Source organism: Sphaeramia orbicularis, chromosome 3, assembly GCF_902148855.1.
Source record: "Sphaeramia orbicularis chromosome 3, fSphaOr1.1, whole genome shotgun sequence".
Classification (NCBI taxonomy): Eukaryota; Metazoa; Chordata; class Actinopteri; order Kurtiformes; family Apogonidae; genus Sphaeramia; species Sphaeramia orbicularis.
In genome coordinates, this window is record NC_043959.1 from 58,360,553 (window position 1) to 58,386,190 (window position 25,638).

The 25,638-nt window shown below is 38.5% G+C and overlaps 1 protein-coding gene across 5 annotated transcripts; it reads right to left on the reverse strand.

The window, feature by feature from the left end:
• Positions 1–3,417: 3,417 nt before the first annotated feature.
• Positions 3,418–25,418, reverse strand: LOC115416393 (immunoglobulin-like domain-containing receptor 2). 5 transcript variants are annotated; one of them, XM_030130146.1, is made up of 10 exons: positions 24,985–25,418; positions 20,505–20,903; positions 16,360–16,479; positions 11,561–11,617; positions 9,413–9,559; positions 9,110–9,277; positions 8,310–8,438; positions 7,561–7,903; positions 6,381–7,110; positions 3,418–4,398 (listed from the first exon to the last, which is right to left on the reverse strand). In XM_030130146.1, the coding sequence occupies exons 1-10, from the start codon at positions 25,091–25,093 to the stop codon at positions 4,363–4,365; spliced, it is 2,238 nt and encodes a 745-aa protein (XP_029986006.1). In that variant the 5' UTR covers positions 25,094–25,418; the 3' UTR covers positions 3,418–4,362. The 5 variants fall into 5 exon arrangements, with proteins under 5 accessions (XP_029986006.1, XP_029986015.1, XP_029985995.1 ...); XM_030130155.1 differs by having other exon boundaries at positions 6,381–7,104; positions 7,558–7,903; XM_030130135.1 differs by having other exon boundaries at positions 6,381–7,107; positions 7,558–7,903.
• Positions 25,419–25,638: the final 220 nt, after the last annotated feature.

The following is a 25,638-nucleotide window of genomic DNA, read 5'->3' on the forward strand; positions in this document are numbered from 1 at the left end:
TTGTATATTCATGGATTTTGTTGTTTTACTTTCATATCCAACACAGTGGACACTAATGCAACAGCCCATACATTACAGTTCATACCATTACTGATCCTGTTGTTGCTAAACCAGATCTGCAGTAACATATATCTAAATCAACTGGTAATTGTTATTAGACTGTAATTTAAATTTCTTTTAAAACAAAAAGTTGGGTTTTTTTGTTGCATATTATCTGGGTGAGTAATAACTAGTATTTTAGTATGATAAATGTGAGGAAACATCAGATTCACAACATTAAAAATGATTTTATTTTATAGTTTTCACACAGTATGTCAGTATATACATGTTTCTTTGCTTCAAAAATTAAATGCATGGTGTCCAGCTGAGGGGAGATTTTTGTAACTCTGTGAAAAATAGATTCATAAAAAAAATTCGATCACATTGTTTTTTTCATGCCTAAAGAGGAATAAAAACATTCAGGAAAAAAAAAAATCTTGATTTAGTTCATCATAATTCATGCATGAAAGGGTTAATGTTTTAAACTAAAGACTTAGTTTCTGAATCCTTCCAATTCCCAAACATTGTTTCCCTCAAAGCGCTCCCACTCTGCACCTGCAGTTCAAGTCTTTTGTTTTTTTCCTGGAAAGTTCTGCCAAAGTCCACTCAGTGCTTCCTACTTGTTCTCACTTGCATCCTGTCCTTTCACTGAGGCCTTAAAGCACAAACACCACTTCACTCCATGTATTTTTGCTCATACTACAAGGTTAAATGCAATGACAACATTTCTATTCTTGCACAATAAACATACCAGTCCGTGGTCAGTGAGCTTTAGTGTCATGCAAGTTGATGTACAATTAATTAAAAACTAAGTAGAGAGGTATCTGCTATTACAATGACGCATTCAGACCATTTACAGCACAGAAAAGATGTAATATAATCAGAAGCTTCACCGCAGCCACTGTGGACCTTGTTTTTGTTTATATTTCACTAGTTTGGAGCATGATGTCATGGTTTTTGGTGTTTTGTTTGACTTTATAACGTCAGGAAGGAGTTGCTCAACAACATTCCTGACATAGTCTGAAGCTGTGAGCGGTTGCTGTCTTAACCCCTCCCATCACAAACATATGATCTAAGATATCCACACTGTATCTTACTCTCATTAACACACGGACAAGACATCAGACTGAAGGAGTTTCTTGCCTTTTTTTTTTTTTTTTTTTTTTTTTTACATTTTAGAATGAAAGACGTCCTCTTGTAGTTTCCTACTGAAAACTAAATGCTACCACAGTAGATAATGTGGAAGATTTTAATGGATGTTATGTAATTTCACTGATGGAAAACAGTATTTTATTAGTCTTTATCTAAAGTTCAGATATGTCCAGTAGTTTCAACAGTAACAATCAATATTGTCATTGTATTTCTTGCATGAAAATGACATAAAATATATTGTTAGGTACAATAATATCCCAGTGTGTTTAACCCTTTCATGCAAACTGGTCATTACAGTGGACAGCTATTCTACAGCTGCTCTCTTGTGTATTCATGTTTTCTTTTTTTTTTTTTTTTTTTTTACACATATCTTTATTAAAGTTTTAAGACACTACGTATCTCTTCTGACATGTATTGGTAACCTTGTGTAGATCTCCCCTGAGCATAAACCCCCAGAATCACAAGCCCCCCCATAGTTTTCACACAATTTATCAGTAAATACATGTTTTGTTGCTTCAAATATTAAACGCATGGTGTCCAGCTGATTATTATTATTTCTTTTTTTTTTTTTTTTTTTAACTTTTTTATTTTTTAATGTTTTTTTTACTTTTTATCTATATTATCTGTTTATTTATTTTTTATTTTTTTTATAAGAATTTTTTCAATCACATTGTTTTTTTCATGTTTAAAGAGAAATGAAAACACTCAGGGAAAAAAAATCTTGATTAAGGTTCTTATAATTCGTGCATGAAAGGGTTAACATAATTTGCTGAATAACCTTAACCTTCTAAGACGCAGCTATGGGTTTTCTGTCCACATTTATGGATAAGAGTTTCACAACTTTATACAAAAAAAAAGAAAACTGTCCACCACAAAGGACATTTCCATCAAAATTTTAAAAACTGCATCTGAAAAAACTGTTGCATCATGATGTTTCCAATATAGGCACTGATTTAATAAAAAACAAAAAAAGCTGGTACTTTGCTGACATTTCCTGGGTCTTAGGAAGTTAAGTAATAAAGTAAAATAACACAGGTTTTATCTTTTCTGCAAATTTTTATTGACTGGAACATAGAAACACTGTTGGCCTTGACGTTTGTGTTGCGCACTTTTCCACTTACTATAAAACAAATAATGGACCCAAGCATTCAAACAAATAGTAACAACAAACAAAGTGTAAGAAAAGATAAGATAAAAACGTACGCTCATGACAAAACAATTGTGAGGCAAATTTCTGTGGCTGAGCTGGCAGAAGTGATATGAGTTTGGACACAGCTGTGAAGTACAGACACACAGTCTGTGATTACAACAATGGACAAAGACACAGCGAGCCGTGAGTCATACTCAATTACACATTGTCTCCTTTACAGAAAAGTAAAGAGTCATCTCTCGTTCTGTCACACAAGGTTGTCAGTACCAGACAGCAGAAAACACAGAAGACAACCAAACACTGATATTAGGCTTATTCTAAGACCAGCCGACCCAAGCACGAAGCGATGACACAGTAAGTCTAATGGAAGTCAACCATCAGAGGGAATGTGTTCTGTGTGTGAGGGCATGTGTGAGTGTGTCGATCAGATAACACACTGTAAGTACTGGTTTACAGACTGACTCAGCAGTGATAAGAAAACGCCAAATTACAGTAATCACCTGAAGGACACTTCATCTTATGCAAACACACTGAAGTGCTTAAACAAACATAATAATTTACACATTTCAACAATCATATCAAACCACACACAGGGCAAATATAAATAGGTTGAGTTTCTATGTTTCTGTATAAAATGTCATTATATTCTTGTACAAAAGGACTTGGATAAGCAAGAGGCAGTTCATGACTTTAAAAATGCACACAAAATACAAAATTCCACTATTTTAGTCCATTGCTACTGGGTAGATACTGCATGTAAAATAAAACACTTCCATACACAAACAAACTACTGATACTGCTTCACACATGCACTTGTTAAATTGGAGGTTTCTGTGTAACTGCTACAAATCTGCAAAAAATATGTGTATCAAGTCAGGATTTGTCCATCTTTTTGTGTTATTTAACCATGTCTCTGTCATCATAAATCCATCTTACTGAGCCTTTCTGACAGATCTGTAAACCTCACATTGCTTGGAAACGAATCTGATGACTTAAACTTTTAAGACCCATTTTACTTACACTGTTGTAACTGTAGAGTTATGGCCAGGCAGGGTCGGGCAGCATTTTTAATTTCCTTTTGGTCGCAAAACAAGGTGTAAACACAACACTGAAATCATCTCAATTCATAAAAGAAGAAATAGCAACATTGTCTTTTAGTCCTCTCTGAGCTTGGGTTTTGTCTTCTAATGGTTGAATAAAACATGACATTCTTTACCTTTTAATTCATGTTTTTTTTTCTTCAGTGAAACACATACCTCCTGTAGAGGACGGTGGGTTTGTTAATTAGAATGATACGGAGCTACACACTGCATTCAGTCAATGGACGTATAAAATTAGTGACAATGATTAGGGCAGCTTTAATGGTTAGAGTCAATTCAGAAAATGTTAGCATTATTTTGTCCATAAATGTAGAAATGAATCATATGCAAACCCAGCTTTAGGTAAGACTTCAGTGCTTTAGTTGCTGTTCATGACACTGAATGGCATGCAGTGTCATCCAACTGAAACGCTCCTTTACAATAATAGTGTTGTCGTATACCTTCTACTCTACAACTCTGTGTATATGCCTCATCAAATGCAGATGAATGCGGTCATTGTGCTGGAAGTGCAAAGAAACTCTTTCTGCTTTAGAGCCTTTTCCACGGCCATGAGGGAAGACGAGACCTGCTGAGACGGACAGTCCAGGTCATACGTACACTGAGCCCACATCAGTTCAGTGTTGGTCCAGATGACGTGTATACGAGGCAGCCAGTGACAGAAACTGAGCGCTGATGACTTCATTCAATCACCAACGTCGCAGGCAGAACAGTCTTGATGACAAAAGCTGCTACAATTTCCTTCGTTCGCTGGCCTTCATCCAGTTTTTTTATGCTACTTTCAGCTGCACTTTGCATATATTTTAGAATCCATAAATCCCAAAGTCAGTTTAAGATTGTTTGTCAGGTTAAAAGTAGTTCCTGTACAGGTTTGTTGTGGTATGCTCCATCTTCTTGAAGTGCTCAAATGTGGATACTAGTCCATCAGACAATGAGGGAGTCCCGGCTGAGGAGCGTACTCTGGTGGAGATACAAAGGTGTAGACGATCAGACCAATAACAGAGAGGAACAGTCATATTAAAACACTTCATTTTCATTAAGAGTTAGACAAGAAAAAGACATTAGCAAAATGGGGTTATTAAGTAAAACCTGGGACAAAATGCACTTCATTTTTTATTGCATAAAGATTTTCATAAAGCCTCTGATGGATTCATTTATTTGGGATGTGATTGTTTGATCCTGAATATCATTTTGGCCCAGGTTTGACAGGGTGAAATCAACCTGTTATGAGTATTAGGGTGAATGGATACAGAACAGAGGATTCTACCTAGTTTTCATTCTGGTAGCATCTGAACCTGACCTGTCAAAGGTACAACAACAACACTTACTATAATTTAAGGTATGTAGAGTTTCTAAATCTTAAATTTAAGGGTCCCACATGAGGAAGAGTGGTTAAAAGACACACTACATGAATCTGAATACTCTTCATTAAGAACAGGATTTGAATATATCACCCAGTATCTGCTGTATGTGTCTGAGGAAATGGACAAAAATGTTTCATAGAGAAAAACCAGATGTGAGGGAAGTATCAAGACTGCAAAGGTAAAACACGTCTGCTTTCACGATGCTTGTCTGTGGTTTTTCACTATTACTGACAATTACAGATGTGCTCAGAGGAATATGTCAACATTGTGTAAAATATTTTGTACATTCATCTAATACAATGATATCTGAAAGGAGGCTATTGTTGACTAGAGCCTGGCCTGTGTTTTTATTCTAAAGACCGACTGACCTTCCATCCATCCATCCATCCATCTTTTTTTATGCCTGACCTTCCACTTCTAATTTAGGTCATTCATTCTTTGTGATTTTCTTTCTTTCTACAAATTAGAATTCACAGCATATGGAAACAGTAGCTTACATTTTCTCCAAAACTGCATCAGGTTACTGGACAGAGCTTGTTCATTCATTCATTCATTCATTTTCTGAACCTGCTTTATCCTCACTAGGGTCACGGGGGTCACTTGGAGCCTATCCCAGCTACTTACAGGCGAAGGCGGGTACACCAGTCCCACAAGGCTGAACATATAGAGACAAACAATCACTCTCACACCTATAGGCAACTTAGATTAACCAATTAACCAATCAGTGCATGTCTTTGGATGGTGGGAGGAAGCTGGAGTACCCAGAGAGAACATGCAAACTCCACACAGAAAGGTCCCACCCCCATCGACTGGTGTTGGAATCGAACCCAGGACCTTCTTGCTGTGAGGTACGAGTGCTAACCACTGCACCACCGTGTCGCCCCACAAGAGCTTGCTTTCTACAAATATAGTCCAACTGAAAACTAACTCTATCAGACTAGACAAGGGGTCAGCAACCCTGGTCCTAGAGAGCCCCTATCCTGCATGTTTTTGGTGTTTCCCTCTTCCAGCACACCTGATGGTTGTTATCAGGCTTCTGCAGAACTTGATGATAGACTTATTATTTGAATCAGGTGTGTTGGTTGGTTTAAATTTTAGTGACTATGTTTTGCTGTGCGTTGCTTTGTGCCTGATATTATCCGATGAGGGGGTCATTCATAAAATGGTCAATCTGAACAGAACTGAATATACCTAGTCACCAGTCGGTTTGGTCGAGAGCTGACTGATCTGTGTATTCCTGTTCAACATGTACAGTATAAGGCTGATTTCAATCTTCTCATCTAATTCTTAAAATAAGTTCTCGAAGATTTAAAGTGTTTCTTTAAAAAGTAATACATTTTCCTCAGAGCATAGAGGAGGATGTTGGTTAGAGATGTTGGTTGCTGAGAGCTGACTGAGTACAGCATAATATAAGGGCGTACATCGCTGTTTAATAACAACAGCACACAAATAGTCTAATTAAACTCAAGGTGCTCAATTGCTGGCACAGTATTTTCATATGCCAATTCATGAATGTTGATCTGCTAACCTATGAAACAGCCATGCAATCTACCCCATGTTGCCTTTAGGCTAACTCACCACTTTCCGCGACTTCTCCCTAGATTCCTCTCTACGACTGGGAAGGGAATGTTCAGGAGGTTGAGAAGAGCGACTGGTTGCCGGGAGCGACCGTGAGGATGGCCTGTCAGATCTGCCCCGTTCTGTATCTGAGTAAGGAGACAGCGATTCCACTTCGGGCCTGTTACTAGGTGAGCGGCTGTCGTGCCGATTCGACTCCCCGCTGCTCTTCTTTGAGCTGCTTTTTGAGGGGGTGTCTGACTCGGCTTCACCCCGTGCCCCACTCTTCCCCTGGCTCACCCCTCGCAGCTTTGCCTTGCGCTCCAGAAGACTGTTCAGGAATGCGCTATCGTAGTCCTTCTCCTGAGATGATGTTGATGGGGGGCTGACTCTGGGAGGAGGTGGGACAGGGCGGTCATCATCCCAAGTGCCCCTCCTCTTTTTTGGTGAAGGAAGTGGACTTATGTTCCTATTTCGCCCTGGATGATCTTCATGGTCACTGTTGTCTTCTAGCCTATTTTCGTCATTGTGATAATGTTGAGGCGGTCCGTTACGATAGGAAGGATATCGACTATACTCCAAAAGCTCCATGTCATAGTTTCCTCTTGCATCTTCTCTTCGTTCCATCCCTCTGCCTCCCCTTTGCCTATAAGAGACGGCAAACTCCTCCAGCTCGTCAAGTGAGCCAGTTCGTTCAGCAGAGCGGTACGTCTTCCTCTGCAGATGTTCTGAACGGGGGTTCCATCTGCAAAAAAACACAGAGGGAAAGAGAAGATGAGGGACAAGGAAAAACAGACACGACTAAAGTTAAACTAGACAGTAGTGATAAAATGTTTTTGCTTGTGGATTTCTGGCTTCTTCCAAGATTTTTTCTTGCTGGAATCAGCAAATATTGTTTTAACCGGACAATTCTGAAACTTGCCTTACTTCACTAATAGTCTGTGCTACAAATGCAATACACACTTCAGTTGATGAAATAATGACAACAACCTCAAATTAGTTTGAGTATTTAATAAAGAGGAATATTGAGCACTCATTCAGTTGTCACTTTAATGCCAAAGTGAAGCATTATTACTAAATACTTTATGATGCATGTTGTTCTTTTGTTACAAATATTATCAGTCATAAATCTGTAATTACGATTCAGTGGAAACCCTTTTGTGTTTTTGTCTGTGTATGATTTCATGAATGCCTGTACCTGTTGTGGTTGTCCTCATCGCTGTGATTTTGTGGTCTTTGACTGCGGCCAGGTCTGTGTGACTGAGAGGAAGATGGAGGGTCGTCGCTGTAACGTCGCGGAGGAAGAGACTCCTCTTGGCAGCGGCGTGGCTCTGAATCAGGGTCATCTCGATAGCGCTGGGGGGAAGATGGATTTTCACGATACCGCTGTGGCTCTGGGCTGCGGCTCTCACGGTAACGCTGAGGTTCATCGTGAGAATCGCTGTCAGGGATAGCAGGTAGAGCTTTCTTCTGGACATTTCGGTAAGTCTGACGGAAGTTGGCTTCTCCTTCGTGGAGAGAGCTCAGCTCAGACAGGCTACATGCTGAAAAGGTCAAAACACATTGAGGTTGATGTAAAGAAAAACATCTTGGGTTGAATGCCAAATATTTATAGGCTTTGAAGACAGCAAATACAGTGAAGACACAGCTGAAGAGGAAAGTCAGATTTGAGGTATGCAAGAGGTTACATGAAGGATTTAAAGAGATGTAATATTTTTTCAGAGAGGTTGCCATGTCACATGCAACAATTCACTGCTGAAGTACAGGATATGCAAATTTCACACGGGGGCAGAGAAGCATGCCAAGCCAAGTTCAAGAGAAAAAACACAGAAAGGTTAAAAGAGACTACAGTATATAGACGACAACATGCATTATGTGTAGATTGTGATACCATGCTAAAGCAGATTTGTTTTAGAAAGTGAAGCCACAGGTTGGTTTTATAAAGCTTACACTGGTGGCTGTTGGACCTGGCAGGGTTGAAGTGAGCCAGTTGTTTCTCTACATACTGTAGCACCCTGAGAGAGTTCTGATCCTGTGGTGAAGGCACACGGTAGGGAACCCCTAGAGCATGCATCGGCACTGGAGATACACACTTGAACCAATCAGCACGAAGAACTGTTTGTCCTCTGTGTGTGTCTTAGTAGTGGTCACAGTATCCAATGGACATTCCATGTTTTACTAAACAGACATGGTATCTTCAGGCTGGTCTAAAAGCTGCACATTTTATTTTATCTACAGACCTAAAAATATAGATAAATAAATAGAGAGATAAACATTTCCCTTACTCTGTTTTCATATAGGGATGTACCTGCTTTCATTAGATTTCCATGGACCAAAGTCTCCTTAAAATACAAGCAAATGAAACCAAAAGGTACTACTACTACGCTGTGGGAAAAAATATTATAGTTAGGAATGTACCACCCTAAAATTATGGGCTGATGCCTATACTGATAAAATATATACTGTATCTAACATATAAAATATATGCAGGTTAAAGTACAAGAGATGCTTACACTTATTGTTATTGTTTTGTGTCTGGCTGTTTATACTTTTGTTCATATTTTTGTCACTAGTGTGTGAACCTCTAACAGGCTGAACTCACATGTTACATTAATGAACACTATTATATAGACATCATATACAACATAGGCTACTGGTGATTCAGGGAAGAGACTTCAACAATTACTTGGTAGCACACAGAAATGGACTTAGCAGTACTAAAACTGCACCATAAATACACAACATCTCACCTGCTGAAACTAAAGTGCCATCTGATGGTGGAATGGAAGACATCTTGTCCACCAGTGAGGGTGGAGCAATGGGAACCATCGCTGGGACACCAGAGACAAAATATGGAGGGTAGGCAGGTGTTTGAGGGGTGGAGGTGCCTGTCTTTATGGCTTTACCAGCCTCATACACTAGAAAGAGAAATGCACAATCTCATGAATACTTTCTAAAAAAAACAAAAAAAAAAACAACTTCACACACACTTTTGTTAGTCTGTGCACACGTGTACATCTTTGTACTGAACATGTGTTAGTGTTGATACATACAGTGTCTTGGGCAGCAGCATGTGTCAGGGCAGCACCAGCAGCTCACATAGCAGCAGCAGGAGTGAGGACAACACTGACACCAACACACCCCCACCAGCAGCAGGAACAACACACTGCCCAGTGCCACTGCAGCCACAAACACCCACTCTGGAAGGACACACAACACAAAATCCAGAACATAAATACACACATATGGGAATGTCACTGTGTAGCTAGTATTTTATCCTGCTTTCTCTTTGTATGTCTCTTTGCATTTCCATAGACTGTTAGAACAGACCATGGAAGACCATACACCTGCAGATGTCTCAACAGTTCTTTTTTTATTTCGTATTCACGTAAGAACCAAACTTTTCCAAAATACATGCAGAAATAAAACAACCTGTTGCAGTTTTAAAAATTGGAATACATATTTTACCATGATTATCACCTCATTTCACAACTTGATTAAATAACTATGAAGAAATATGACTGAGTGATTTTGGACACTTAACTGCTTTTAAGGTTTGAAGCAGAAATATGTACAGAACATGTATGGTAATAGTAGTTGGTTTAAATGTTTTTTTTAAGTCAACACCGGACATTCTTTATTCTTATTCATGCCTTATGTCTCAAATTTAAGCATTTAGCATGGTAACTTTACTGATATGATTGCTATGTCTACAATGAGACCACTTTGTACTGTAATAACCACGAAGGCCGACCAAGATAGCTACCAGGAATTTTCCTAATGGGAGTGACATTTGAACACTGTTCATGAATGAGTTTAAGCTTAAAGGTTCATGGTTTTCTATAAAAGATGTATTTTCTGATGAACCAGGCTGTCAACTGGAAGAAAATCTTTATAGTTTTAAACTGTTGTAGAGAGTGAAGGCTGGTGAATAGATAAAACTGTTTGTGTGATAAAAGTGTTTCTTCATTAATCTGAGTTTTCGCTTTTTCCCTGTTGTATTGCCAGTAAAAGGTTTTCTTCACAACATATTAAAAAGTACAAAATCTGAGCAAGAATTTGAGCTGCTACAAAAAATACAACAGCGGTGAAACAGCTAGTGGAGCAGATACACTACATGTATCAGACTATGAGGACGAAGCAAAGGAAAGGGAAGGAGAAGACAGAGAAGGAAATCTGTAACAATGTAAAACCAGGGACAACACTATGTCTTTTCCACACATGAAAAACACAGTTTGTACACACACACACACACACACACACACACACACACACACAGGAAACCTGTTTTTGCTACAGGAAGGAAAGGGACAGTTTATGTTGCCCTCTAAGATAATGAAGATTTGTCTGTGAAAACAAAATCGCTTGTAATGTGATCTAATTTGCAACCATTATGACTCCTGCTGCACGCATGCACACACACAGGCGCACACACACAAACACAAACACAAACACAAACACACACTCACACACACATACACACACACACACACACCCACAAACTCACTCACACACACCCACAAACAAACTCACTCACACACACACACACACCCCTGTTGTAGTTAATGACAGTGCATTCAGACACTTCAGAGTACTGTGGGAGTCGATGTGGACATCACATACTAATCCAACACTAACACCTAGGTAAGCTACCAGCAGTTCTGTCTGGATGAATCACCTCTCAGTCATGGTTATTTCATACAATGACCATAAACTTTTTGATAATTAACATTATATCCATTACAGGAATTTAATGTGACACAAGCAAACCTCCCTCCTTCTTGACTGCTGTGCTTCTGAGTGTCCAAATGTCATAGGATGACATGTAAACCACAACCATAAATATCTGTAATGACCATAATAGCTGTTTACCAGCACAGCTCATCTTAGCGGTAGCAGGGGAGTAACAGCTAGTCCACTATCTGATGGCCGTGGGTCGGGCCATGTGGTTAAAACTCATCTGTGTCAAAGCTTTCCAGCTGAATCACAAACATCCTTTGTTAATGTTAGCTAATAGATAAGTGGTATAAGTGAATGAATCCACACTGTTACAGCCACGAGGAGAAGAACCATTAAAACTGTCATTGCAAGTTAACTAAAAGTGCCTCCATTCAAAAAGTTCCTACGCTAAGGATAAGAGCAGTAAATTGGATTAGTATGGCAGAAGAGAGGTGAGAGGAAAGGATGCATTATGCCCATACCTGGCATAATCTTCAGATCAAAGTCTGGTAGAAGATCTTCAGGAACACCAGACAAACCTGGAGAGAAACACAGCAGGAGAGGAGAGGAGACAAGGAGGAGAGGAGAGGAGAGGAGAGGAGGAGAGGAGAGGAGAGGAGAGGAGAGGAGGGGAGGAGGAGAGGAGAGGAGAGGAGAGGAGAGGAGGAGGAGGGAGGAGAGAGAGGAGAGGAGAGGAGGAGGAGAGGAGGAGAGCAGGAGGAGGGAGAGGAGGAGGAGAGCAGGAGGAGGAGAGGAGGAGAGAGAGAGAGGAGGAGGAGGAGGAGAGGAGGAGAAGAGAGAGGAGAGGAGGAAGGAGCAGGAGAGGAGAGGAGAGAGCATAGGAGGAGAAGGAGAGGAGAGGAGGAGGAGAGGGGAGGAGACAGAGGAGGAGAGGAAGAGAGGGGATGAGAAGAGATGAGAGGAGGAAGAAGCAGAGTCGAGGAGAGGAGAGCAGGAAGAGGAGAGGAGAGGAGAGGAGAGGAGAGGAGAGGAGAGGAGAGGAGAGGAGAGGAGAGGAGGAGAGTTTCTTATAAAATGGAAATGATTGATTTGAAGAAAGTTATTGCTTTGGCAGCATGCACAAAAAAGACAAAGAAAGAAAGAAAGAAAGACAGAATGAAAGAAAGAAAGAAAGAAAGAAAGAAAGAAAGAAAGAAAGAAAGGAAGGAAGGAAGGAAGGAAGGAAAGAAAGAAAGAAAGAAAGAAAGAAAGAAAGAAAGAAAGAAAGAAAGAAAGAAAGAAAGAAAGAAAGAAAGAAAGAAAGAAAGAAATGGATACAGCAGTTGAACAGTTGCATGCATAAGTAACTTTGTGCACAGATCATGTGATTTCTGTTAAATTGAACATGTAAAAGGTTCATCTGTCTGAGACAGACTGGAACATGAATCATTTTCAAGAAGAGACAAACAGGTAGAAGCTGTGAATAATGACACATGCAGAGCTGCAAATATGACAGGTGGGAACATTACTCAGCCACTAAACAACCTAAAGGGAGTCTCCTCCTTTGTCTGTGAAACCAGTCGATGAGAGCTAAAGCAAGACCTCTGTGTGATAATCTGAGTCTAAAACAGACAGATCAGTTCTGAACTAAACATAGTACTGGTGTGTTACAGGACAGCATAGTCCACTCAACAAACCTATTATGATCATCTTAACAGACCTTTAGAGGGAATGTTTCTTGTTTTCTGGATGTACATGATCACTTTAAGTGCTTGTTTTGTTTTCGACAATTACTTTTATATAAATGTGCCTGTAAAAACATCACCTTTTGTGATTGCTAACCCTGTGTGTTATTTTTTCTCTCCCCTTTAATTCCTTTGCTCTCAACACACCCTTAAAGGACTCCACATAAGGTCATCAGATGTCTGAATGAAAATTTTACAGATGAAATGCACTGTCATAATGTGATACAAAAATGTGCCTGATTGATGCGCGCTCTTTTGGCTGCATACAGTTTGTCCACACAAGCATGAAGCACTGTGCAAAGTGAGAAAGCATGTAGGTGAGAGTGATGAGAACAAATAGTGGTGTTTTCCTGCTGACAGGGTGAGTACTGTGTGGAGAGGAAGAGGAGGGCCAGCTTGAGAAAGGAGGGCTGGAGAAACAGAGACTTGGACTATCTTGATCTGGCCCCACTGACAGCACACATACCTCAGTTATTATCTTTCTGGAAGGCTAAATGTGTCCCTTGCTGGATTTTGAAACAGAAAGAAACTATTAAGTACACACATAAATTATAAGACCAGGAGATAAAAAGGGCATTATTTCAATTGTGCACATTTGAAAGCAGTTTTACTGTCTGACCTCTGTTTTGTCTTCTTCAGCTTTTGCAAACAGAACACAGCTCACTTGTGGAATTTTAACTCTCTAGTTGTGCCTGGAGGCTGGTTATTGGCCCAGATGCTTTTGGTGCTGCTTGTTTTGACCCTTTACAGTGATTTACACAAGTATTTTTGTACTCTGGCACATTTAATGCTAGAGCTTGAATACTGGTGGCACTCTGGACACATCTACATGGTATATAAAGATATTTCTCAAATGTTGTAGACATACTACGATTCTTTAACATATATCTGACTAACATTTGTATTCTCCTTGACCTTCCTTGGCACAATATTTTGCACAAACATTTATCACACAACCTTGACAAATTTTGTGATCTCCTTATATTTTTTCTGGTCCTGTCAGAGATGTAGTTTGGATTATTTCTGTGACTGTTAGACTTAAATCTTGATTGTTACACAGTCTACACATGTTTTTTTGTGATAGCTTAGCTTTTCATCAATACCCTGATCTTTCATTTTGGTTTAGGTCACTTGATGTAGATCATGGATAAAGTGATCAAATATTACTGCATGTAGAACAAAAACCCTAGGACAGAATTATTCCTTACAGTTTAAAGTGTTCATTTTGTTTTGTTTTTTTTCTTATCAGTGGCTGGTACTTCAAGTACATTAATGTAATCTTCTCTATAATAAAATATAATAATAATAATAACAATAAATAAAACAACATAGCATAAGCTTCCTTAAAGCTTATGACAAACAAAAAATGAGCCAACAATATATAACAACAAAACTTGGTCATCTTCAGAAACAGTCCTGGCTGCTGGTGGTCCTCATCTATGGAAATAATGCCACGTTGACCAGGCCTTTAATGAGAGAAAATGGCAGAAGAACTGTCCTAATTCTCAAAAATAAAACTGTATAGTAACTTTAGTGACAGTTGACTGATTAAAGACTTCCTCATGGTAACTGACTGAACCCAATCAGAACAGATCACTGTCAGTGTTTTCTCCTGTATTACTAAATATCCCCGTCAGTCTCACCTGAACTTAGTGTTTAGTTCTACTTAACAAAGGTTAGGACACTAAAAAACTAAACTCCAGGAGTGACAATGGTTAATATTACATCTGCTGATGGCTACCAGTTTAGCATTATTATTATTATGAGCAGGCTAGCATGCTGTTATTGGTATTGGTATTTACTCTAGCTCAATGAATGACTGTACTGAAAGAGTTTCAAAGATCTCCGAATAGACTTTGACTGTGTAAGACCCGCTGAAACAGCTCCTGAACCCTCAGTGGTTCACATCAGTCGAGTGACTTACATGGTGTCACCCTCCATCTATTGTATCACAGTGCTCTGCTGTCCCCCCTCCACCTCATTAAATCTTTCTTGTCTTCTTCTCTGTGGAGCCAAAAGACAAAAGAACCCCTGAGCCATCTGCGGCGGCCCCAACTGTTGTTATGGAAACACAACGAGTGCTACTCAGGCCATATTAGCTACAAAATACAGCATACTTGCCCCCAGGAAAATGTATGATTCTGAATCCCAGGTTCAAGAAAAGCTCCATTTTTGACTAGAACATTAATTTGTGTTTTTATTATCTTGAAGATAATGTCATAGGCTGTACCTAACAGCAGAAATATCATAAGGTTTTTGACCAGTACACTGTATACTCAGTGTGTATTTGTCTTTTAGTGCATACACATAAGTCTGAGGGCCAGCCAAACAAAACTAGAAGTAAATTACAACCCCAAGAGCCACATGGGCTCTCAGCTGTTGCTAAGGTAACATGTGCAACTGCATAAAGACAAATGCACTTCAAAGCTACATCACATTACAAAAAGTACAAAACACATTCATGCACAATCGAACAAGTACACGAGCAATCAAACAAATGAGTATTATTCTGTGGCAATCTAATTATGTTGAAAAACCCCTGTAGTGCATAATATGTAACATACAGTATAAGTCAGTGAATACAGTTACCATGGCTACACATTAGGCATTAGGCTGCCCCAAAAAGTGCCACAGCCTGTTACAAATCAACCCATTAATGAGTCTGCATTGTTCAGTTGGTGAATAATAGGTAGGCTGGTGAAAGCCGTGTTGTGTAACTGCAGCTTGTAGAAAAACTGAACTTTACAGTTAATGAAATTCAAAAAATAGGAACTTTAACCAACAAAACAGCCAGTCAAAGATGATATCAAATTGGAAAACCATCATTCTACTCTCCAAAAAAAAGTCTAATAAAATTAAATGAAACTAAAATACCTGATTAGAGAAGGGTATTGTTTAAACATTTTTGTTACCAGTATTAACACCAATACCGATACTGAGCTGATGAAACTATGCAGCCAGAGGGGACCGCATAGTTCCAAACAGAAAAAGTGCATTTGGTCTGGCCTCATTTGCAGTTATAGCTGCATGAGTAGAACTCTATTCCAGTGGCAATCAGAGAACTGTCTTCTTATAATGAGTTCAAAATGCACCTAAAACTGGTACATTAATAATCAGAGCTGCCAACATTTGAAATGTTTTAGTCCTGTCTCTGTTGTGTTTTGTACTGTAAGTGCTAGGTGTATTTAATAATTTTACTTACTTTGTCTGATGTGTTATTAATTGTAAATTTTGTTTTGCAAAACTTGTATTGTACTCATCTGTATTTAGTTATTTAATTTTTTTTTTTTTAAGTTGTATGTTTATAACTTTGTGCTAACTTTTAGGGTGACAACTCAACATCTGTCCGGGGACTGCAAATAAAAAATAGCCATTAGGCTAACTCCAGTGCATTTACAACAGTGTGAGTCAATGTACAATGTCCCTGTTAAATAAACAAATAAATAAAATAAAATGTTTTTAAACTGGGTATCAAATGGTACCAAATAATACCAAGTAGTTTTTGATACTTTGTATTATCTAAGTAGTTTGGTTGGTGTCATATAAGAATTGACAATCAGTACTGAGTCAGGACATGAGAGAGGATGGCAGCTTACCTAGGACCAGCAACTCCACAGACGCTTCATTTTGTCCCTCTAGGTCATCGGATATAACTACTTTACAGATGTACACTCCACTGTCTCCCCACTGGACCTCCCCTAAGCGTAAGTCTGCCTCTACAAGAAAAAGGAGGAGAAATTAAAAATCCAAATGTTTAACCTCCATGGTGCACACATGCTTCCATGTGAGAAGCAGCAGAGCTTGTTGTACCTGAGGAAAAACTAACCTCCTAATAATATGGACATTTTTTGTAGAAGAAAAATCTTTATCTTTATTTGTCAGTGTATTTTACATGCAATACAAACTAATATTCCCCCTCTACATTTATCCCATCACTCGCTGAAATATGCAGGAACACCACATATTGCTGACTAGGAGCAGTGGGTTGCCATGTCAGGCGTCTGGGGAGCAAATGAGGGGGTTAAGTGCCTTGCTTAAGGGCACATGAGCCAACAATGTTTCTGCCGATGTGGGGAATTGAAAAGGGCAACAATTTGGTCACAAGCCAATTCTCCAACCTTCTAGGCCACTGCTGCCCCAAAAAGGCATTGTTGCCTCAAACTCTCAACCTTGGCGTTGATATTGCTTCACTCTAACCAACTGAGCACACCGGCCGTACAAACATGGCTTCTCAAAGTCCCCACTGGACAAGGACACCCTGTTTGCATACTGCCTGTAATATACAACATGGCAAACAATAAACAGACAAATGTTTTCATACATCCATCAATGTATGTCAGCTAAACTGAGGTGATTCTGATATCAAACACAGAATTTAGGCTCTCCTTCTAGGGCTTTCCACATGATTTTAAGACTTGGCTGCTGGGATTTGCTCCAGCTAATTTCTAAAAAAAAACCATGTGAGGTCAGGCATGCTGGACTACTACAGCTGGTTGGCAGTTTCAGTTGTTCTCATATGTGTCAGATGTGGCGTGACTGGAAAACCAAGTGGTTAGGGCACATACTTCATGAGCACAAATGCCTTTAGCCGCAAGCCTACTACCCTCTTAGCCATGTCTCTGCAATGATTTTTTTTTTTTTTTTTTTTTAACCCTCTGTTTATTGGTTTTTGTCATTTTTTACATATATATATATGTATATATAAAAAAAGAACATAGTTCCAACATATGATACAAAAGTCCATCACACAGACAAACAACAAGCGGAACAAATCCCCCCCTCCCTGGCACACATCCCCTCAAATCACAGGAAAGATAAAAAAAACATCAAATAAATAAACAGTAAATAAAATACAAATAGAAGCACAAAATTTCCACTTTAAATGTTACGGGAAAAAAAAAAAAAAAATGTATATCAAAATACTCAGTCAAGAGAAACACGACAGATTGCACGATTAACATAGATCAGAAAAGGAGTCCACGTCTTTTCAAAAGTGTTCGAGGCTCCAGCTAATGTCAAACGAATTTTTTCCAGTTTGAGAAAATAAAGTACTTCCTTGATCCATTTTGAGAAGGTTAGTGGAGATGAGGATTTCCACTTTAACAATATAAGTCTCCTGGCCAATAAAGATGTAAATGCAATCAAGTCTTTGTTAGCAGAGGTAAATTTAAGCAGAGCAGGTACAACACCAAACAAAACAGTAAAAACATTATGAACAATTTTCTTTTCTGTTACCGTTGACAAAACATCAAAGATTTCCGACCAGAATTTATTTCTCTGCAATGATTCTACCAAATAAAAGACAACAAGTGGCAGATGCTGAGGCAGGTTATGTGGAGCTAATTCATTCACAGATGATCTTTATTCTGAAATTTGACACAAAGGTTTTCACTTGTACTGCATGTGTTATATCAAGTCAAATAATCCAAATGTTAGTTATTGTTCTCTTTGAATACTAATAACAGACTCGTGGTCAATTCTTAATACCTGATTTATTCAGGGTTATGCACATGCCTGCTAAAAGTGGAATAAACAAACTACTGTCCACATATGTTTGGACGGATTGAATGTTACTATTATTATAATTATTATAATTATTATTATTATTATTATGCAATTTGAGGTTCTTTTAAATATGGAAACAAGATCCCACTGCGATAACAATTCTTGTAACACTACATGAAGAAAAACATGGCTGAACTCAAGAATCAAACTTGGAGATAACACAGGGCTGCTGAATCCATTGTAAGGGGAGTCATATTATACAGAAGACGGGAAATGGGCTGTACAATATCAGTCACTTCCTTTTCCTCTTTGCCAAGGAAGGGGGACGTGCAACAGGCTGACCATTACACACCACTATGACCAGTCAGCTTTTGAACAACCCCATCTAACCCTCAGCACAGATTTTTTTTAATTTCTACTGTCTGAATTAGTTCATATTCATTTGAGCTGCATATTAATAACATTATAACAATACTTGTTTTGGCTTGGTATATTATTTCTAAAGACCTGAAAGTCAGATGCAAGTGTGTATGAGTGTGTTCATTTTTTGTGATTAGAAGAACACGTCCTAACCGGTGCATGCTGGGGCAGACGCCAGCCTCCCCGTGACCCTGAATAGGATTACATGGGTATGGATGACTGGGCGCCTCAAAAGCCAACACAGTCAAAGCTTTTATTTTTGTCCATTCACAACATCATTGCACTGACCTGTTTCAGAACAGGAGGTGGAGTAGGACAGAGAAAGAAGGAAGTGCAAAATGAAAGAAAGGCCTTTAACAGAAAGAAAGATGTGTTTGGTGGGACACGGGCAAATCTAGAGAGCAAAACTAAAAGCCAGACATTGAAGTACATCAGAGGGAAGGACTGAGAGGTCAGGATGAATAAGAAGACAGCACGAAAACGGTTTCTTTTGTCTGTGTTCCTGGCTGGGGAAGAGAAGGTTGATTCTTCTTAGAGCTCCATAAATCTGAGGCCTGCTTTCTCTGTTTTCAGCACAGGCATGCACCCACATGCATGTACCCACAGTATCCCTTAGATGGTACATAAATAGTATAAAACATGGGTGCTAATCTAAGACTCAGGACAAGGTTTCCACTTATTCACATTCTTGACTATTAAGTTTGTTTATTATGGTATGGATTCATCTTGTCTGTTTTCTTTTTCTTAGATCATCTTACTTTCCTCACACTCTTATATTGTATTCTATTCTTTTCATGCTAAGCTGAAGAGCTGGTTAGTAACAGCTGGTGGATGAATCCACATTTCAGCCAAGTTATTTGTTGTTGATTACTTTCGAAGTACAATAGATGAAGCTTTCTCCAGGTGCTTATGACAAAGCTCTAAAACTTGCACCCTATTCTTTGTGTACTGTTGTAAGTTTTAATTATTTCTTAAAGTACTTTCTGTAACCATTTTAACAATTTATCATAATATTATTTTCTGTAATTACTATTTTTATTGTACTTTTAAAACAATATTTTAAATGCTTCAATCTTTCATTGTATAAACTATATTTTTACTTACCTCTGGATGCACTGCCTTTGTAAATAAAATACTCTGCATAAATAAACTTGCCTTGCTTTATCTGCACACATTTTTGTACAAAATCTCTTTAGAGACAGATTATGAAGTCTATTTTCTAAGACTATGAGAGGGTTTTGTTTCATATTCCAAGTAGGACAATCTGATAGAAAAACATAGAGAAACATACAGTTTCATGTTATTCATTCATTCATTCATTATATGGACCCATTTTATCCTCACTAGGGTCACGGGGGTCGCTGGAGCCTATCCCAGCTACTTACGGGTGAGTTTGACGTTACTCTCCAATATTCACTTTGTTGTGTCATAAATCATACTCTTTATGGTAAAATTTTACTTCATTTGGATGATTCTTTGTAGTGTTCAACATGGAACAGATACAATTAGTGAGGAAAAAGGCAACAAAAACAAACATGTAGGTGTGTTAACAGGATAATTCTGATCAGAAGGAGGACTATGACTTAAATGTTATGTTTTCAGCTTTTCAGAGAATATCTTTGGGTTTTCCACTTAACAGGACATTTATCTTTTTTTTTCTTGAATTCTGGTCAATGGTCAATATTCATTATAATTTTCTGATATTTTATAGATTTGATCATATGAACTATTTGTGTTTTAAATAAACACTATATATTCTATGTCATGATACAAGTAAACAGAACCATTGGTCTACACAATCCTACTGTAGTCTTACTGTTGATGATGGAGATGTCTCTGTTCTTGTAGTACTCTGACAGTGTGACTGAGGATCCAGAGATGGAAGCGACAGTTCGGACCGTCCGGCTGTTGTCAGAGCAGTCGAGGTAGCTTGTTGACACCCCAGTCTCATACAATCCTCCAACTCCTCCTGTGCCCCCCGTCATCCCACCTCCTCCTAGACCTCCTCCCAGGCCTCCACCCAGGTTATCGGAGAAGCTGAACGCATCCCGTGTGCGGTCACGACAGTATGACTTGTACACCCACTGCACTACAGGGGTTTGGGTGGAAACACTGGTGTACTGACAGGGCAGAACTACTGACTGGAACAGCACAGCATACCTCTTCTGATCTCTCACAAACACGTGCACCCCTGAGCAACAGGGGGGGAGGGCGCCTGTGGGAGGAGAAGGAGATAATTAGGAAAGTTCAGGGAAGTGTGAATGCAGAGAGTTAATATCCATCTGTGATGACCAAATATGCTTTTACAAACACACTTTAGATCTGTCAGTCAAAACAAGTTCTAATAACTGGTAATGACGTAGAATTTAAGGACTACTACAGCAGACGGCAACAGTGATTCAGATCCTCCTCCACATTTGAGGAAATGCCTCTGTTTGTTTACTTTAAAAATAAATGAAAATACAGACACTCCCAGTACAGCTGCACAAACAACAGAATTAATTTGATAGAAATGGATTATTAGAACTGAAATTAGAAATGTATTTATTGTGAACCTGTTTTTTCAGTCATAACCTATCAGTGGTCCTTTTACTAAAATTATAATTTTTTTTTTACAAACCATGTTGACACTGCTTTTACGTAACTATTGATGTCTACTGATATTGAGTAATGCTAATGTTATATACAGTACATGCAATATACTACATACAAATAGATTTTGAAACAAAAATCATAAATGTGTATATACTTTTGAATCAAGTTTTGTTGAGAGTTCATGCAGAGAGAAAAAAACAATTCAAATTGAGAATTGTCCATAATACTGAAAAAAAAAAAAAAAAAAAAAATCATCATTTGGTTGTTTGATTGTATCTAGCTCTAAGGGTGGTCCAACAATCATGGTAAAAAATAAAGTTTCAGATAACCTCAATTAGAACCCTGCATTAGGTTTTGGCATTCAAAAGATGATATAAGAAAAAATCTGGAAGAAAAAGGAGATGTTTTAGAGGTTGCACAAGTTGCTGGAAGTTTCCTGGAAATGGACTAATTGTTCATTTTCAGCATAGCCGAGCTGACCTTCTAAGACAGGGGTGTCAAACTCAGATCCTCTAGGGCCGGTGTCCTGCATGTTTTAGATGTGTCCCTCTTCTAACACACCTGATTCAAATGATCAGCCTATCATCCAGCTCTGCAGAAGCCTGATAACGACCGTCAGGTGTGCTGGAAGAGGGAAACATCTAAAACATGCAGGATACCGGCCCTTGAGGACCTGAGTTTGACACCCCTGTTCTAAGAGAAGCAGCAGTACTATCAAAACCAAGGTCTGAGTGATTCATCTAGATTCTAGAAATATATGTATGAAGTAAGACCGCCCACATCTGTGGTACTGGAGTGAAGAATTGGTTGGCCTGGCATTCTGTGACTCCAGTGTGACACACGAGCAGAAGCAGCTGATGGTTCACAACATGATGGAAAATGAAGGTTCAGAGGTTCCACTAACGCGTTGGGATGTCCTTAATCAAGCAGATTATGAAGGGAAGCAGATCAGGGGTTTTGTCCCCACCAGCACCATGCATTTCTTTGAACCTTTGGATCTGCCACAAACATTCTGAACAGTTCCTCCAGTAGACTGGGCTGATGATGCAGACTTTCAGAAGGCTGATAAAATTGTGCATTCCAGAAAAGTTGTCAATGATGTTGCTGAAAGAGGGGTGGAGCTTATTCAAGACTTCAACTGTAGCCGAACAAAAAATGAAGATCAGAAACAGTACTGGCTCCAAGTTGTCAAAGAACACAGGAACATTTTTTGTCATTTCAATAAAGCAACAGTGGTTGCTGGACTTTCTAAGGAACATTTTTATCTCAGTTGCAGTTTGATTTTGAGAATAAAATTACAAATTATTCTAATATGCCTTATTCATTTGGCTAGTTATGTTATAGTATATAGAGCAGTCTGCACGTGTCTTGTGCAACTTCTAAATATTAATTAATTTGTATAAAATTTGGACCCAAGTAATTTGGCCAGATATGGAACCAAATGCAGGATTCTACTCCAGAGAATCTTAAACAAAAATTTTTTGGACCACCCTAAGCTCCACGTAAGTAAAAATACCAGAGTATGAACCCTCCCTGAACCACCCTCAAAAACCATGCCTTCTGGTACAGATACAGGGCTGTTGGAGGTGCGTTTGCTCAGTCGGCTCTGACTGTGAGCTGAGTTGACCCGAGGTTGTTCGGAGCTTCTCAAGCTGTAGGACTCTGAGTCACCTGATGACTGGGAGTTCAAGCTCTAGAGTTCAACAGCAACACACACCAGAGAGGTGACCATGTCAACAAAACACACCCACACACACTCATGCACACCCAGAAACATCTGTGTAACCTGAGAGCATGTGTGTGATTCTTGAACTGGACCAGTGAACAGGGATGAGATGGGAAAACAGTAAGAGGAGGAAAACTTCAGCTAATCAACACCAGGCCTGTTGAAGGAGTTTTATTTTCTTTTTGTTGATAGACATAAATGAGTAACTTGCCTGCCATGAAAGAAATAATTCAAGTATATAAACAACACCAACAAGGTACATCAACCTCAGTGTTATTCTTACTAACATCATGTCCTCAGGGTTGTTTACACAGTTACGTACAGTACACCTGGCTAATGGCTACTGGTGCTGAAATACATTTTGATACTACATCTGGTTATTTATTGCAGTCACTTACATATTAGTAAAATCTGCCAAGTTCTTGTTCTAGCTTCTCAAATTTGAATTTGCTGACTTTCAATATTTTTGTTTTTCTAAAAACTGTGTGCATTTATAGCGAACATAGAGAACTCAGGTCATTTATATTTTTTTTCTGTGTTTCTTTTACATTTTTTGTCTTTAAAAAAGTTTCTTAACCAGTGCTTAATGGAATTCTATGTAACAGATTCAATAAAAGTCTGAGGTTTTCCTTAGAATGCTGCACATTCAAACTAGAAAAATGAGCATGGTTTTAGACCAAGGATTCCACACAGAGAACATTACTCAGACTTCCACGAACAAAAAAAGCCGGAAGAGGGGGGATCCAGATTTTATTAGTTTTCAGAAGAAGCCACCTCCAGAGGAGAAAATGAAAGCTTGAGCCGAGGGAGAAGGAGGAGGGGAAATGACTTGAAATGTTTAACAGTGGGCTGTGGGATGTGAGGAGTGCTATTTCTATATATGAGTATAAATGTTGTATGAAATGTTTGATTTTAGACTGATGAAAACATTCAAGTTTAACTGACTTATAGTTTATTTGATAGTGACAGGTACAACATAGATTGATAAACTGAGAACTGCAATAGTTACACAGTATAATTTCTTAGTAAAAGATCATTTATGCTACTTATCCCAAGAGGGGCTTTTATGAACCTAACATAAAAGAGTGAAGTGTGAGGATAAACTGAGTATAACATAATATCCAAAATCTAAGTAAAACAAATTACAAAATAATGCACATTAAACACAACACATCATATTTTAATGTTATATAGGTTTGTACTTGCACTGAATTAGTTTCAATTTCAGCAATAACTGTGCGATAAAGTGTGTGACAAATAATTTACTAATAATTATTATACATATATTTTAACTCAGAATAATCCAATGAGCAATACACATTACAACAAAACGCCCATATGTGAATGTATTATTGATACTGTGCATAAAGTCATGTCTTGTGCTACTTATCATTGTTATTTTAAGACCATCCCAATAAACTTTGAATAAATAAATAACCCAAATCATCTTTCTCAATTTTAAGGCACTTTTTTACGTTACTCGTGAAGTGATTTGATCCTAAAAGTTAAATAAAATAGTGACTGTCATTTCCCTCAAGGACCAAGCTAATTAAATCTGTCTGAAGTTAAACCTTTTAATCCACAACCCCCCAGTGCTTTTGGTTGGATCATTTCACACATGACTACATACACACAGTCCACTGGAGCTGGGCTAGCATACCCGACAAAAGACCCTTATGCTAACACTAACACTTAGATGTGTCAAATACAGCAGCTTCTGAGGCAGAAAACACACTGAACAGCACTTAATGACTGCCTCTGTTAGTAGGAAGAATTTGTTAAAGTCTGAGTTCAGCTATAAATGTTCAGCTGTAGAAGTTTTACCCATTTAAGACGTGTTTAACCTTAACAAACTAGTACAGGTTAGCTTATAACGGTCACTCCAAACTTCAACCTGGCTAAAAACAACCTGTTGCACCACCTCTTACACTCAGACTGTTTACTCCCACTTTTTTTTTTCTTCATCATATCTTACCTGTTAGAATAATCACACAAATCCACCATTTCCAAATCCGAAACATTTTCCAGTTCCAGCGGGGAGGTTTTATTACAGTTTCCTGATGCTCTTTTCTCTTTCGTCTCATCTCTTCAGTGTTCGTCTGAGACCCTGTTAGCCGCACATAACGGGACCTGAGCGGCCGGGATGACGTCAACCACCAAAATAAAACAAGCAACTTCCGCCTGGGACTTTCAAAATAAGACAAAGTAAGGGTATTTATAGAGCACAAAAATAAAGACAGTTAAGAGCCGTGGTGCAGTGGTCCTTGGAGAAACTGGTATATACAGGACACAGCATTATAAAAACAGCTTTGTTTCTGTCGCCGTCACTGAGCTCAATAAGAAATAGTGACATTGCACTTTACGAACTTATTTAGTTATTTATTCCATTTCTTTGCTCTATTTATTATTATTGTGACTTCAGATTTTTAAATTTTTTAATTGTATGTTCTTATCCTGGTTTTTATCCCGGATTGTTTTTATCTTTTCTGGTTTTTATTGTGTTTTATTGCATCTTGTTTTTATTTATTTGATCTTATTTATTTTATTCTTTTACTTATCCATGCTGCTATACCAATGAATGGTGGAACACTGAGCACTTTTTGTCCTGTCTGTAAGCGTGATCAAGTGC